Source organism: Natator depressus, chromosome 8 (genome assembly GCF_965152275.1).
Source record: "Natator depressus isolate rNatDep1 chromosome 8, rNatDep2.hap1, whole genome shotgun sequence".
Taxonomy (NCBI): Eukaryota; Metazoa; Chordata; order Testudines; family Cheloniidae; genus Natator; species Natator depressus.
The window spans coordinates 21,589,412-21,605,461 of record NC_134241.1 but is presented as its reverse complement, the minus strand read 5'-3'; the positions used below and the strand labels follow the sequence as shown (position 1 = coordinate 21,605,461).

The 16,050-nt window shown below is 51.9% G+C and overlaps 1 protein-coding gene across 4 annotated transcripts in view; it reads right to left on the bottom strand.

Annotated features, from left to right (window-relative positions):
• ABLIM3 (actin binding LIM protein family member 3) overlaps positions 1–16,050 on the bottom strand; it is a 107,837-nt gene that overhangs the window by 45,301 nt on the left and 46,486 nt on the right. For all 4 annotated transcript variants that reach the window (XM_074960584.1, XM_074960586.1, XM_074960585.1 and 1 more), the window contains exons 2-3: positions 7,166–7,306; positions 1,617–1,800 (exon numbers count right to left, since the gene is read on the bottom strand). In XM_074960584.1, the coding sequence (XP_074816685.1) occupies positions 1,617–1,800; positions 7,166–7,306 (325 nt within the window). The remainder of the gene's footprint in view (positions 1–1,616; positions 1,801–7,165; positions 7,307–16,050) is intronic.

Sequence of the window (16,050 nt, the reverse complement as noted above, 5' to 3'; positions counted from 1 at the left end):
GTTGTTTGTAACTCTTTCTACCTTTATCCCTTAGATCTGAGCTTGCTTAAAATCTCTCTCTTTTTGATTAAATAAACTCGTTTCACTTCTGCCTAAACCCAACCCAGTGCTTTAATTGAACTGAAGTGATTGTTAGCTCCAGTCCAGATAATACACTGCTGTTTCTCTTCTGTGAGCGTTTCAGCAGAGGGCTGGACACGGCAGGGAGACAGTTTTGGGGATATTTGGGACGGGGTGTTGGTGTCACCCTGCAGCAAACAGTAACTGGAAGGGAGATGTGACCTGCATGTGTGTATGCTGGCTGTTGGTCTCTGGGCTGAGAGCAACAGCAACGTAGCATGCATTTAAGACACCCAGAGCTGCAAGGGAGGTGGTGACACAACCCCTTACAGATCTGGGTTGAACCCCAAAATGTCAGACCCCTTCAGCGTCTGCAGTAACGTTTATTCACTTTGTACTAACATTTAACACGTCAGATCCTGATATGCTCTCAGTCCAGCTCATGCGCCTTGGCAGTAATTACCAGCAGTGCGAAAAGGAAAAGCCACAGCAAGTCAGCTCATTCCTTTGCACACGCTGGCTCAGGGAGACATATGGCCATGAAGACCTTAGCAACACCTCTGCTGAGGAACAAGCTCTCCTGCTAGTTAGTTAGTTGGTTTAGTTCATTCTTTCAAAAACACAGTTCTGTGCAGTGTCTCTGAACGGCAAGGCCATTGTAAGCTTCTCCCACATGATGCTGCTACCACACCTCACCCCTGCCCTTAGCACCTGCTATTCTAGTCCTGCACCCCCACAGCTCCTCAATGCACCTCAGCCCTGCCCTTAGCACCCTGCTATTCCAGTCCTGCACCCCCGCAGCACCGTCAATTCACCTCAGCCCTGCCCTTAGCACCCTGCTATTCCAGTCCTGCACTCCCGCAGCTCCATCAATGCACCTCAGCCCTGCCCTTAGCACCCTGCTATTCCAGTCCTGCATCCCCGCAGCTCCATCAATGCACCTCAGCCCTGCCCTTAGCACCCTGCTATTTCAGTCCTGCACCCCTGCAGCTCCATCAATGCACCTCAGCCCTGCCCTTTGCACCAGGCTATTCCAGTCCTGTGTGATGAACAGATTATCTCCATTCAGCCAAGGTGGGGATTGTGCAAAGCCAGAGGGTCTGGTTAGGAATTCACCAAAGCTACTTTCACTAGTAAACTCATCCAGGATTGGAACCCAGCTCCCCAGGGGTGAAAGGTGAGGGTTCTGACTTGCTTCGCTGCTTCCCTGTGGCTTTCACTGAGGCAGGAAATGGAAGACTTGCTTATTGGGATGCCAGACTTTGGGCAAAGTGGAGTAAGGAGAGAAGATCCAAAGAATTGATGTATGTCGTCGTTGTCGCCGCCGCCCCCACCCCCCCCGGCACCACCCATTGCAATGTCCCTAGTGGGAATAGCATGTTTGCTATGTCTTAGGGCACCCATTACACCAAGCTACAAAATACATTCAGGGCATTGCTGAGACGGGTCCTTTGCCCCAGCACTGGCCTGAAAACCACCAGTGCCTTCCCAGCTTCAGGCATTGGCCTGCCCCTGGGGAGGGGGTGTGGTACCCTGCAGCTGCATGTCCAACTCACCTGCACATGCTGCAGACAAAGCACTTGGGGTGGTATGTCCTGCCCAGGGCAGAGATGACCTCTCCAGTGATGAAGTCGCGGCAGCTGTCGCAGCGGGTCCCATAGAGCTGCTGGTAGTCATGGGTGCAGATGTATTCTCCATTCTTAAAGAAGAAGCCTGATTGGGCCAGGTCACAGCCGCACACTAGAGAGGGAGAAAACAGCCCCAAGGGGAGAACAGTCAGCTCAGTGAGCACCTTCATAAGCTGGGCATGTTTCCTCCAAGAGCTTCCGAGAGGTGCCACGAGGTGGGACTTTCCTGAGTCAAAGTGAAGTCACTGGGGGGGGGGTCGGCCTGGGCTAGCATGGTCACAGCATCTCAGCAAAGCACTTGGAACACTCCAGTGCATGCTGCACCCAATCCCATAGGAACAGCAGCTGAGGGCACGCAGGGAGTGAGGCCATGTGCTCCCCCAGTCACTTTTACAGAGGTCCCCTCGGTGCCCCTGTATCTTCACTCCTGGTTTTCACATTCCTCCCTTTCCTACAGCCCCACCTTTTTTTTTTAAATGGTTGCAACTTGGCCTACGCACATGGGAGCTTTGAATTAAGCCTCAGAGAATAAGTATTAAGGTGAAGCACTAACTCCTTTGACCAACATAGCCCGCTGGGCTGGACTTCTCTATAGAAGTCACCAGCCACATCCCAGTGCACACCGGGAGGGTCTCCGGGAAAACCTAGCATGAATTCTTCAGCCGTAGTCTCTCAAATGTGATTGTTCCAAAAACTTGATCAGGAGCCTTGGGGGCGGGGATCTGGCCTGGGAACTGCAGACATCTCAGTAGGTTCCTCCCTTTCCACAGCTGGCCAGCTCTGAAATGCTGAGGGGCCGGTGGGCACCTCCTTCAGCCCCACAAGATGTCACTGTTGGGCTGTGGGCCCAGTCCAGGATGAAGCCTCCTGGTTTTGGAAAGGGATGGGCCCTGCTGAGAGGAAACTGTAGGCCGCACCCAATGGTCAAAGGAACTGGCCAGCAAGATGATTCCAGTGCAGAGCAGCCTGGCACGATCGGACATGGATTAGGCTAATCCAAGAGCTGCATTATTCCCTCGCCCTGCCCACCACACCTGATGGCACCTAAACAGGGTCAGGCACATCCCTCTTCCCTCTACATTGTGCCTTTACAAATGTAAAAGGTTTTTTAAATGTTAATTGCTTTAGTGCTCATGAAAGTGATCGCCAGGTAGTATTAGCTAGCGCCAGGCATGCTGGGGACAGGAGCCATGCAAACTTCCTCCACCCAGCCCCAGCCCTAGGGCTTACGCACTGGCAAGCTCTTCCTGCAGGCTTGGCTAGGAAAGAGGCCACGTAGCTGCAGTAGCTGTCCAGTGGCTCTAATGGATAAGCCTGGCCCCAAGGCTGCTGTGCCAGGTTTGGAAAGGCAGCCACCACCCCCTCCTTCACCTGCTGTGGCACCAGATTACAGTGGCACCAGCATGAGGTGAGTGTCATGATTACGAGTCTGACTTTTACCCTGACTCTCTTTCAATACCAATAAAGCACCACACGCTCCAGGGATTGTCCTTTGAGCAGGGGTACAGAACTGAGGGTTTTCCAGTGAAATCCCCCCTTCAGCCTGGGAGCTCTGCTGCAAGGTGGTGCAACTGCAGAGAGTAGCAAAGCAGGCAACCGAGCATTCAGTGGCACAATCCATCAGGCCTGGATGGTGGATCTTCTGCTCCCTTAGTTTTGCCCATGACTTGGGACTGTTACCAGGAGCTTTTAAACCACCCCAGGAAGCTCCCATGGGTGACAGGTGCCTCTTCAGTTTGTTTCTTTTAAAAGAAATCAAGAATCAGCAGGATTCAGCTGCTGTTCCTGCTGCCTTGTCATGGCAAAGGCATTCACAGCCCTGGAAAATAGCAATGGGAGTAGGAGCACAGAGCTGCTGATGCTGGAGACAGGAACAGGACTAATCTCAGCCCATTAACTTCTCCAGGAGAAGAGGCTGCCGTTAGAACTGCCATGCAGGTGGCATGGCTGAATGATGCATGAAAATGCCTGTCGGGGGCTGAGTGGCCAAGGGGTGCTGCTTGCTTGATGGGGCAGACAAAGAGCTAATTCTGGTCTGCGAATGGATGGGCCCCAAAGCCCTGGCAGGGTGTGTGTGTGATTTAACATCACTGCATCAACTCGGGAGTGCAAACTCATGCTTCAGGCTCTCTTATATGCCCTCTCATTCCACAAGCTCAGCAGAGGGATCCGGGCACCCAGGAATGAGGCAGGGGAAAGTGCCAAGATTATCTCAAAGCACTTTATTGACTTTAATGCCCCACAGTCCCTCTGTGCCATTGGGCAGTATCACCATCCCTATTTTACAAGTGGGAAACCGAGTCAGGGGAAGGGTAGTGACTTGGTGTTCCAAGGTCACACAGGAAGTCTGTGGCACCTGCCACAACACGGATTAATCTGGTTCCATGCTCTAATACCCCAGGCTCCCTCCCCTAGCACCAAATTGTAGAACAGAACAGCTAAGCTGTGTGGGGAGTCCAGCTTACAGTCAGGGGGGCTGGGTCTGCACTTGGAGGGGCAGACCGGACTTGCATGGTGCTTGGAGAGACTTGAACATTCAACGGAAGTCCAGCAACCCCTTGGGGTATTTAATGCTAAGCTGAGCAGCTCAGCGTCCTGCCAGCCATGCTCTGTGCAGCTCTCCTGTGCGCTTGTCCAAGGCATTGCAGGCCTGGGAGCAGATATCTGTCCAGCCCTCTAAGCCTTATGCCCTGCCAGGGACACTTCCCTGCAAGAGGAGCTTCTCAGAACAACCCTTCTTCTCACTGCCTCCACTGATACCACCAGCTTCCCCTCTCCTGCTCAACCATCAGTGCCTGCCCCCACGTCTGTTCAGAAAGCAGCTGGAATGCCCAGACCTGCAGAAGCAGCACGCAGCCCCCCAAAGTCTGCAACCAGCTCTGTGTAGTGCTGTGTTTCTCCCACCTTTGCACAGATGTGCGTCCATTCCCCACCTCCCCGCTGGGGACAGTGCCACCTGTGGGGTAACGCTCAGCTCCCCGGGCCTCTCGGAGCAGACAGTGCTGTTGCTTCACTCAGCAAGCAGCCCTGGGGCAGAACAATAGCAGGTGCCTCCTCATTCCTCCTGCTGCATCCTCCAGGGGCCGCAGGGATGAGGATGGACAGACGGACGGACCAGCTCGGTCAGACTCAGCGCAGGCCCAGACACAGAGGCAAGAGCTGCAGAGGCAGGTTTTGGCCCCATCTGCCCCAGGGCCAGAAGCACGTTGGCGCTAACCGTTGGGCAATCGCTATCGAGCGCTCTGGGCTGAGGGCAGGCAGGGGCGATATGGGAAGCCTGGCGGGGGAGCAGGGCTGCAAGCGAGGAGGCCAGCGCAGGGGCTGGAGAAAGGTGAGGCTGGGTGGGGAAGGAGCTGGGAGGAGCAGGTTGGGGAGGAGGGTTTCCTCTCATAATTTATTCCCTTTCACTTTGAAATCAGATGGCAGCCGCTGCCAAGCTCTCCCCGGTGGCTCCTCGTCCCCTTTGAAGCTGGAGCCAGTCTGAGCTCTTTGTCTGGTAGAAGACTTTGCTGTTTCGCACAGATAACGCAGTGGGGGAGGGGTTTCTGCAGCAGAGCGCCGTGCACCTGCAGGCCAGCCCCGAGAGCGGCCTGGGCCCGGCGGTGGGGGTGTCTGGGAATCTGGGAATCTAAGGCTGGCTGTATCCTGGGGGGGTCCCTGTGTACACACAGGGTGGTGTGTGCATGCAAAGGAGATGTACGTATATATATATCTACAGAGAGAGAGATAGTGTGTATGTGGGGTGGGCTCTGACTGTGCGAGAGACCAAAACTACCCTGGAAAGAGACACCCTCCTCCCTGCCTGTGCATGAAGGAGTCACTAAGTGCAGGCGATTTGTGCCCAGGTTAGCGTGAGGGAACAAGGAGGGATAGATGTCTGTAAGAAACCCTAGTAATTCTGTACTTTACAATTTATAGATCCCGTTATTGGCCTCGTAAGAGCGGCTCTTTTAATAAACGGACTAAGGAGCCCGTTAGCATCTGTTCAGGGCCATTGGCTTTAACGGCCTCTCAGCTCTGCTCCCCTTAAGGCCATCCTCAGGACCGGGGAAGGAGCCCAACTGGCCCACGTTGCTCTCAGCAGTCACGGCAAATGGCCCAGAAAGAGCACAGGGAACTGGTGTGCTTGGGCAATGCACAACGGTGGGCAGGGGGAGCTTTATGGCTCCAGGAGGCAGACTGCAATGCTGCTCAGGGCACTGTGTCAGGAAGGCCTTGCCAGCTGTTGGGAATGTGATGGCCCCTGCGTGAAGTAAGTTGGTGGCTCTCTGTGCAGTTCCTAGTGGCCAGGTGTCCACAATACACAAACCACCGTCACAACCCTACGCCCCATCCTCCACCCCCCGTTGGCTCATTCCCAGAGTGAGGCAAGTCCCAGGATCCGGCTGAAATTAGAAAGTAAGAAGCCCACACTTCTCCTGCACAGGTTGGTGGGCCTTGTCAAATGAATTAACTGCTATTAACCATTCATTTATCCAGAGCAGCAAACGTATGTGGGGCTTTGCGGATACAGATGGGGTCAGGTGTATTTCCCATCCCAGCTGCTGCAGGAGATGCATTGGGGCCAGGCTTAACATCTCTACTTGGCATCTTCACTGATCTGCCTTATTAAGCGTGAGAGTGTCTTTGAAGCCTTGCAGCAGCACATGGCCAGTTGGGAAGTTGGGGGTGTGCAGGGCATTTCTCCTTTGATCAGCCTGTGTGAAAGCACCTCTGGATCAAATGCGCTGTCCCCCAGGAGTCCCCTGAGGGAGTTTAGCCCTAGCTGCAGTACATGGCGTCCTGGAGCACATTGATTTCATCTTCGTTTCATACCAGTCGACTTCATTATTGTGGATTAGTCAGTTACCAGTTGAGGACCCTGCCAGGAGCAGGTCTTGGTTTCTGCCCCCTTGGTTTCTGCCCCTTTTATCTCAGCTGGGGCCAGTTCACTGTCAAGGAAGCCTGGGGGCAGCAGCAAGGCTCAGAACAGCTACTCCCTTCTCCCCTCTCCCTGAGGCAGGAGGACTACTAGGATACTGGCTGAGGCAGACTGCAAGGCCATGCATGCAGATCAGGATCATGGTGCATGAGCTGAGCTGTGCACAGGTCCAAGACTAGAAAAGGAAAGGGGGGCTGTAGGGCAGGATTACGGTGCCCTGGAAGACCCATGTGGGATGCCAGGACTAGACTAGCAGAGAGGTTTGCAAATGTGGAATTGAGGTGCATACACAGAGCTATTTGGGTAGGAGAGAAGGGGGCGGAGTTTGCGTAGCACGCCCCCAAGCCTGGCTCTAGCCAGCTCTCTGTCTCTCCTGTGCACAAGCACTAAATCCCCACCCCCACCCAGGGAATCAGAACTCCTTGTGAGAACCACATAGGTTTCACCACGACTCAGTGGGGCTGGATTAGTCAGACAGAGGCCTTTCGGCTTCCAGTACAGATACCAGGCAGGTGGGGCAGCACGACCAGAAATCCTTAGAGCTGTAGCCTCCTACCTTGGCAGGTGAAGCACCTGATGTGGAAGTGATTGCTCTGGACGCGCACCACCTCTCCCTTACATGTGTCTCCGCAGCGGTAGCACTGGATGACGGTGGAGCTGCCCCGGGAGCTATACGGGTTTTGTTGATAGGGAACTGCTGGTGAAAAGGAGAGAGTGACAAAGACAGCGTGTGTTATCACGAGGGAAGCAGTGTGTCCCAACGGGGCACTGCCCAGCTGGCTGCAAGTCATGAGTCCAACACAACTTAACAAAAAGACGGTTTAAGTTCACAGTTTGAGTGTTTGTAAAGCACCTAGCACAATGGGCCCAGATCCATGACTGGGGCTCCTAGGTGCGACTGCAATATGAATAATAAACACTAGTCATAATAGTGATGGAGAAGAGCTACGTAGTGAAAACTGTCAGCAATTCATCACCTCTGTGAAAACAGTACATGCCCCAGATGGGCTGTCAGTGAGAGGTAGCTCTACTGAGCAGAGTAAGGGACTGGGAGTCAAGAAACCTGGTGTTCTGCTCCTTGCTCTGCCCCAGATTCACGGCAGGCCACGGCCCCATCTGTGCCTCAGTTTCCCCATCTGCACACTGAGGACAATGAGACTGACCCAGCTTTATAAGCTCTGCAAGGTCTTGGGACAACAGGTTCTAAAAAGGGCAAAACATCACTCCTTCTCCTCATTCTAGGTGAGCAGGCTTGGAATAAACCACCAACTGCCCCCCCCACAAAAAAAGATGGGGCAGTTCTGCGTTATGGGCCACATGCAAGCCATGTACCCACTTCTCAGAGGCTCGTCAGTTGGGTGCACAGAAATGGAGGCCAAAAATGGAAATTGGGATTGGCCACTGGGCCCTGTCTCCCTAGGTGCAGCCCAGGACTCACCTGGCCCCAGATTCTTACTGGCTTTTACCAAGCAAATGATGCCAAGAACCTGCTGCCTGGAAACGTGAGAGCCCAGGAGCAGGAGGATCCATGGGGACATGTACTGTTCTCCCAAACTCAAAGAGCCTCAGGTCTTGCACTGGCAGGTGGAGCTCCCTGAGTCCCTGCTATCCCAGGAGGCCAGGTGGGGCAGGGCACTGGTTTTCTGAGGTTCCTTTCTGGACTGGTGTAACTATGTAAAAGAAACCCAAAACTTAGCTGAGAGGATGAGAAGTGAAAGCACATGCATCCTGCAACCGTGCTGAGAAGTACAGCCCGAAAGGAGTCTGTCCCTCCCACACCTGCCCCCGCCCCATTGTCTCCCCTTCCCTCCCATTTGGGTTGTATATTTACTGCCGCAGCCAGACAGCGTCTCTGCAGTTCCCAAACATCTGTTCCCCAGCCCTCGGAAGAGGAGCTGCTGCCTGAGTAAACACATCCTAGTCCAAACACTAACCCCACTCTCCAGCAGATGCTTCCCAGCCGCAGAGTCAGCAGGGAGCCTGGCGAACAGCAAGCCCTCCCAGAAACTGCATCTCCTCCCTTCTGAGACCAGCACAGCAACTTCCCTCCCCACCCGGACAGTTGCCCCTTCCTCCTTTTGCATGATCAGCATGCAGCCACCTTGCTTTCCTTTTCTAAGGTGAGTCTGGGACTGGGGAAAGGCCCCATCAGGCATCCCCAGGGAGGGACGTCCCTTCTTTCTCCACAAACCAGAGGTAGTAGGGACAGTGGCTGAACAAGCTTCCTACCCTCTGCCAGGCTGGTGCATCACAACAAACCTGGAGGGAGAGCATTAGTCGTGTTCTGTAGCCCATTCAGTCCTGGGTATCTTCTGAGAGAGACAACAAACTGACAATGCCAAACTTTGTGTGGGGGGGGGGATGGGATTTTAGCGATGCTGACACCTATTTCATTAAGAACTGGAGTGACACCCACTAATTTATTTATCCAGGCCGCCAAACAGCTGTCAGGAGATAACAACTTCCATTCTGTACGGACCTAGGGTGGGGTCAAATCTGCTCCCGGGTGGAGAAAGGCTCCACTTTTCATCATCAACCCCCAGAACTGGTCCTCATCACCAGTCTGTCTGGGGGATGGGACAGCTCTCTTGTGGGAAGTGTTCTGCTGGGAGCTAGAGAAACACTGGGTGGGAGCAGCCTCTCCAGAAATCTCCTTGGGATCCCTCAGGGCAGACACTGGAAGGGCAGTTAGACTGTGGAGTGCTCTGGTTGGCCAGGTAAATGGTGGAAGCTCCACTACTTGAGCCATTAGACTGGAGAAAACCCTGGAGAATAGACTGTAGGGCAGGAGCGCACCAACTTCCTCAGTCTGACGAACATGGAAAAGATCCTCTGGGGGATTCACCTCCAGCTCTGCTCCCCAAACCCACGTCCCTCACTGCTTGCTCAGCGGAACATTTCACTCTGCAGACCTCCAGGAAGGGCTGTGTACACCTCAGCGTGAGAAGGACGGCTGAGCAGAACAGAACCCTGCTCTTGGCTCTAGGGGAAGAGGGAGGAACTATACAACCAAAGGAGTCCTTCCCCCTCGGATTTCGATAAGCAGGCTCTCCCTCAGAACACAGACATCACAGAGGGATAAAGGGCATGTCCTGTCCATTACAATTTCATAGTCCTTTGTTCTAGGCGCGTCTCCCTCATGCAGTGTGTAGGAGCTTTTGGACACGGTACTGGGGTTTTTAGGCCTGAGCAGCAAAGTATTTGTTCCTGCTGCCACTACTGTAAGAATGCAAAGAGAGTATGAGGCTCGGAGGAGATGAGTGGAAAAAAGGCAGTAGGGTGAAGCCATTGAGCAGGAATTTAAGTGGTTGGCGAGTCTGAGCCAATGGGCTGGAGGCTTGGTAACCCCAGGATGAACTGTTTATATGGGGAAAAAAGGAAACCGAGGTCACTGAAAGCCTGGTACATGAACAAAGGCCCAGAGCTTGAGTGAAGGGACATCAAACAGCAGAGATCTCTCCGCAGAAAGACACATCATTCGCTGTAGCGATGGGGCTATATTCAGCAGATTTGGTGACAGACAAAGAGAATCAGCCCACTGTGGGTTCTTATGCTAAAAACCCAACACAAATTAAAGAGTATTTTGTGCCCAAATTCCATCTGATATGCCAAACCCTCAGCCAGTGATCATCTGAGCTCTTTTACTGGTCACTGAGACCGGCTCTTTGGGTGCAGAACAGTGTCCACAATTAGTGACTTCTAGGGTGTGGCCCCTAGTCCTGCCCAGACAGGCAATCCATCTCACGATATTTTTAAGCCTGCTATTATCCATCTCCCCTTCGCAGTGTGGAAAGCTGCTGCCTAGGCAGGGCATGGGAAAAGCACACTATCCCTGATGCATTTGATATAGGTCACATCCAGAGACAGACTCAAGCTCAGGCCCAGATCTGGAGCTGAACTTCCAAGGTTTGCTGGACTTTTCATCCTGCAAATGTTTTGCATACACAGAACTCCCAGTGATGCCAACACAGATTCTTCAGGTGGAGGTTTGCAGGATTGAAACCTAGAGCTGTGGTTTGGCCTATCATAGAGATAGCAACTAGCTGCAATGTGAAGGAGTACTTGTGGCACCTTAGAGACTAACCAATTTATTTGAGCATAAGCTTTCGTGAGCTACAGCTCACTTCATCGGATGCTTATGCTCAAATAAATTGGTTAGTCTCTAAGGTGCCACAAGTACTCCTTTTCTTTTTGCGAATACAGACGAACACGGCTGTTACTCTGAAACCTGATAGCTGCAATGTGTGGCTCTGGACCTGAGCTTCTCCAAGGTCCCAAATGTTGGTTCTGACTCGCTTCTAGTTCCAAGAGATGAAATTATTCCCAAATGGGCTGATTTTCCTGATGTTTGAAACGAGCTGGGCTGCCCAGTTGGCGAATCCAGCAGTGACAGCATAGGAATCTCCGAGTTCTGCCAATAGAGCTCATCACAGCAAACTAATAAAACCCAGCAACAAATTCATGTGCTTGCTCAGACATCGCCCATATGGAAATAAATAACAGGACATGACTCCGGGGTCCTTGATCAAACCACAGAACAAGGCACTAAAAACAGACTAGCATGGACTGTTACAATAGACAGCTTCTTAACAGGGAGCATTTATAGTACGATTGCATGTCTACGTACAGGCGATGTCGAGGGCCGTAGAGAACTCTTCTCTCAGGAAATGCTTGATGAGAGAGGACTGTATATGTGGAGGAAGGAAAAGAGCCTAAATGCTACACTGGCTAGGCTCTCTCCCTTAGTATGCTCAAACACTGACCAGGAAGAAACCTACATTGGCCTCTAGAGGATGGGGCCTAATAGTCCTTTTCCAGCTCTCATTTCTGAGAGTCCATGAAATCCAAGACTGTTCTGCAAGCCTGAAGCACAACTGTTAACAGCACATAGTCTAGGAGGGACCCTGGATCAAGTGGTCGGGGTCCCCCAGGGATATACATGATACTAATAGGTGGTATATTGCAATAGCTTGTGAATACCGATATCTTCTGTATGGGATGCCAACAGAGAAAGGGTTATAGCGGTGCAAACTGCCTCTGCCAGCCCATGGGATAGAGCCACGTCACTCCAGAGGCCTCGGCCAGAGAAGCTGGGGATGTGAGTCGAGGAATTAATCAACATTTGAATAAACATTAATAAAAATCTGTGTCGGAAAATTCATCCATCAATTATGGGCTTCTTGTCTCTAGGGGGAACTTCCCGGTGACCATAGCAACATGTCACCAAGCCCTGATCTGATAATCTGACAGAAGAGAGGAAGGCAGAGAGAGCGTGAGAGAATAGGAAAGAGTAGGAGAGTGATGGAGGAGACTATAATGGTTATGGAAGCCAGAGATTCAGCTTCTGAACTCAGTTACACCAGTGTAAATCCTGAAATCAGAGGAGTCACTCCAGATTTACACCAGCATATGTGGGATCAGGATCTGGCCCAGGGAATCATCACCTTCTTGCATGCTCGCTTTGCTCAGCATGAAGTGGAAAGCTCCCCCAAACTGAGATTAACCTCAGGCTGACTCTGGAATTTCTCCCTCTAAACATCAGTGCTTTGTTTTGCTCTGCGGCCTTCTGTTTTCGAGAAGCTGGCTGCTCCCTCTTGGCCCTGCACAGGAAGTATTACACATTGCTTCACGCCCTAGCAGAGGGACAGCCGATCAGGGCAAAGCTCATTATGCCAAAATAATCCAGTAATAATGTAAGTGGCATTAGGCGACTCACAGGCTGAGATGCAGGAGTCCGGGGCAGGGGGTGGGGATCTGAGCTGCGCTGCCGCTGGAATGCCTTAATCTCACACTGGTTCACTCCTGCCCGAGATGGACATGCTCGTTTAGCAAGAAAATTAAGCCAAGTTCACCTAATTGTTAATGCGCTAACTCCTAACGGCAGCGCTAAAGGTTCCGTAGGGCTAGATTCCTCCCTGGTGTAATTCCAGCCTCTTCCAGCAGGGGTGATTTGGCCTATAGAATCCGATGTGGCCCCCTGGCCGTTGTTTACCTATTTTTACCCTATGCAATGGTAGGGGTGAGGAAGGGAAGCCATCTGGACCTCACGGCTCCCCAGGCTTGGGCCGTATCTCTTTCCAATGTCTTTCCGGCTGCATTTGTCATCTCCAGTCAGTGATCAGGACCCCACTGTGCTAGATACTTTCAGAAGCCTGGGACCCGTGGCCACATCACCAAGGGCTGTGATCACCAAGGGCTGTGATCTTGTCAGATCTTACAAGCTGGGTGGGGCTGGGCCTGGTCAGCCCTTGGATAGGAGACCACTATGGGAAAACCAGATGCTGTAGGGGTAGACGCAGCTGCTAGTCCCTGGAAGTCAATCCTGAAGCAAAACCCTAGCAGAGCACCAGGTGTGCTGTGCTGCTGGGACACCAGCTGAGAGGCCACATACGACTATTCACTAAAGAGCTCCTGGGGCACTTCCCCTGCAAGTAAAGATGTTCGATCCAGTATTCGTCGGTAATCGCTTCCTCCTAAGGCCCCTCTGCAGTCTCAGTTCGGTAAACTGTTTTTCTTCCCTTCCTATCCTGTCCACATGCTGTCTGTGTCCTAAATCGCTGTGTTCTAAATTGCTATGTCCTGCCAAACAGCTGCTGCGTTCCTCCCCAGAGGAGTGGCCGGGGGAGCAATCCCCGGACAGTCTGGGATCCTTCGGGATGAAAGAAATTATCTTCATCAAAAGGATAGGGGAGTGAAGCTGACACAAATAACAGGGAGAAGCCATCTGCCAGGTGGCAAAAGAACCTGCTGTCACCAACCATGCCCCCTACGGACATTGCACTCATCGGCCAGGGCTAGTGTCCCCACCTGCTGCTGCAGTGAGAGTGACTGGTGCCTAGATACTAGCTGCTTAAGAAATGCTGCTGATAGATGTCCCGGGGACCGTGGAATCCGATCTAACAGGGACTCAGAGCAGCATGCTTAGGTGCTGAGAAAGTGTGAAGCACCTCATGTGGCTTTGCAGTGCCCCCTGCTGGCTGTCCCAAGAGCTATTGGCTGGCTTAAAATGGTCATTAACAGCTTCTGGAAGGGTCTTAAGTGCCGGATATAAAGAGAGCGTACAGACCAGCTTGGTGCTGTGATGGAAGCAGTTCAGACAGGGTGATATAAACACAGAATCAGCTGGCTTGTGGGTGTGATGTAAGCAGCACAGGACTGCCTTACGGATGAGACGTGATCAGCAAATCACCTGATTGAAAGGTGTGACATAAACAGAGCGTAAGACGGTTAAAGGTGTGATATAAACAGAGCATAAGCTGCCTCAGCAATGAGATATAATCAGGGAGTCAACTGACTTGGAAGTGTAGAAAGCAGGCTGGATCCGCTAGCCAGAATCCCTGCGTCCAAGTGCCCTGTTAAACCCTGCTGCGTGCACTGAGCGGACTGGATGAGTGTTTCGGTACAAGCTGGATTGAATCCATGTACTCAACAGGAGGAGAGTGTCCAGATGCACAAGCTGGACACAACGGAGGCATGGGGCTGTAAGGAGAGCAGGGGCTGTAGCAGACATTTTGTAGCAGCTGGAATATAAGCTGTGGGGAACAGGAGACCAACGGGTATTTCTAAAATCTCCCGCCACTGTCCTGTTTTTTTATCCTTGCTTTTTATCCTTGCTCACCTGATATAACCCTGTCCCGTCTTGTACGCCATTAGTGCTCCACGACATGTCTGATGTGTGTAAGCCGTGACTCCAATTTTCATAGTCAGGAGCACGCAACTGCAAGCTGTCACACCTCGCTTGGAGATCCTGACTTTGTTTGATAGGAGTGTATTTGAGAGATACCTTCCCCCACAGTAGCATGGTGAGTCTGATATAATTAACTACTGGCAATTAATGTTTGCACAATGCTTGGAAAGCCACAGGTGAAGGGTACTGCAGAAATGCAAAGTATTCATTATTAACCAGAACCAGTATTGTGCATTGTTGTGTGAAGTGTATTCTGGTGTACCGATGTGTATGATATGGGTGTGTAGGTGTAGAAGAGCTGAGTGTGATGTGGGTGCGCAGAAGTGCATGCACATATATGATGTGGATGTGCTGGTATGCATTGGTGTGCAGATGTGTGCATGGATGTATGTGTAGATGGTTGATGTGGGTGTGTTGGTATGGATGTACATGTAGATGTGTGATGCTGGTGTGTCAGGGTGTGTGTTGCTATGGATGGATGTGTAGATGTGTGATGCGGGTGTGTGTTGGTACGGATGTACATGCAGATGTGTGATGCGGGTGTGTTGGGGTGTGTTGGTATGGATGTGTGCTGCAGGTGTGTATTGGTATGGATGGATGTGTAGATGAGTGATGTGTGTGTGTCGGGGGGATGTTGGTATGGATGTGTGTGTCGATGAGTGATGTAGGTGTGTTGAGGTGTGTGTTGGTATGGATGGATGTGTAGATGAGTGATGCGTGTGTGTTGGTATGGATGGATGCGTAGATGCGTGATATGGGTGTGTCAGGGTTTGTGTTGGTACAGATATATGTGTAGATGTGTGATGTAGGTGTGTCGGGTGTGTGTTGGTAAGGATGTATGTTTAGATGAGTGATGTGGGTGTGTCGGGGTGTGTGTTGGTAAGGATGTATGTTTAGATGAGTGATGTGGGTGTGTCGGGGTGTGTGTTGGTATGGATATATGTGTAGATGAGTGATGTGGGTGTGTTGGGGTGTGTGTTTGTCTGGATACATGTGTAGATGTGTGATGTGGGTGTGTGTTGGTCTGGATGCATGTGTAGATGTGTGATGTGGGTGTGTCAGGGTATGTGTTGGTATATAGCTATGCAATGGAAGTGCTGGTGCGTGAGGTGCTAGGTGTGGAAGGGAGTGACTGGCCAGGAACACACGCCATTATGAAGGAGGCATGTGCAGTCTCTGTAACTCTACAGAATGGGGTTCTTGGGTCGGCCATCCCCATGCAGGTCAGTGCCCTGTGGACACTTGTCCTGCTCCCTTCCTGCGTGGGAAGGAGCTAGTGAATGATTAATAACATTAATCCGCTGCACATTTACTGCAGTAATTGGCCCGTAAATCATCCTCTCAGAAAAATCCACACTGTGCAGAGGTTGCCAAGCGCAGGGAATGAGAGCGTGGTAGGTTTTACAGGAGAGTGGCTCCTGCTGGCTGTTCGCATTGCTGCCAGGTGTGGCATGGTGTGACGAAGGACTGAGGGGCAGCAGCACGGGAGGAGCAGGGAGCACATGACTCGATAGAGGTGCAAAGGGGAAACCTTCACAATGAAATGAACCCCAGGCTGAAAAAGGCACTAGGGCCCCAATCCAGCAAGCGCCTACACACATTCTCAGCGATAGGCTGGGGAGCAGTCCCACTGAGCACATCTTGGAGTAAAGCACGTACTTAAGTGCTTTGCTGGATCAGGGACTAAAAAAGAAAAAAGGAGACTTGAGAATAGCCCATAGCCGAGTAGTGGATTATTGTCGTTAGTAGCTGGG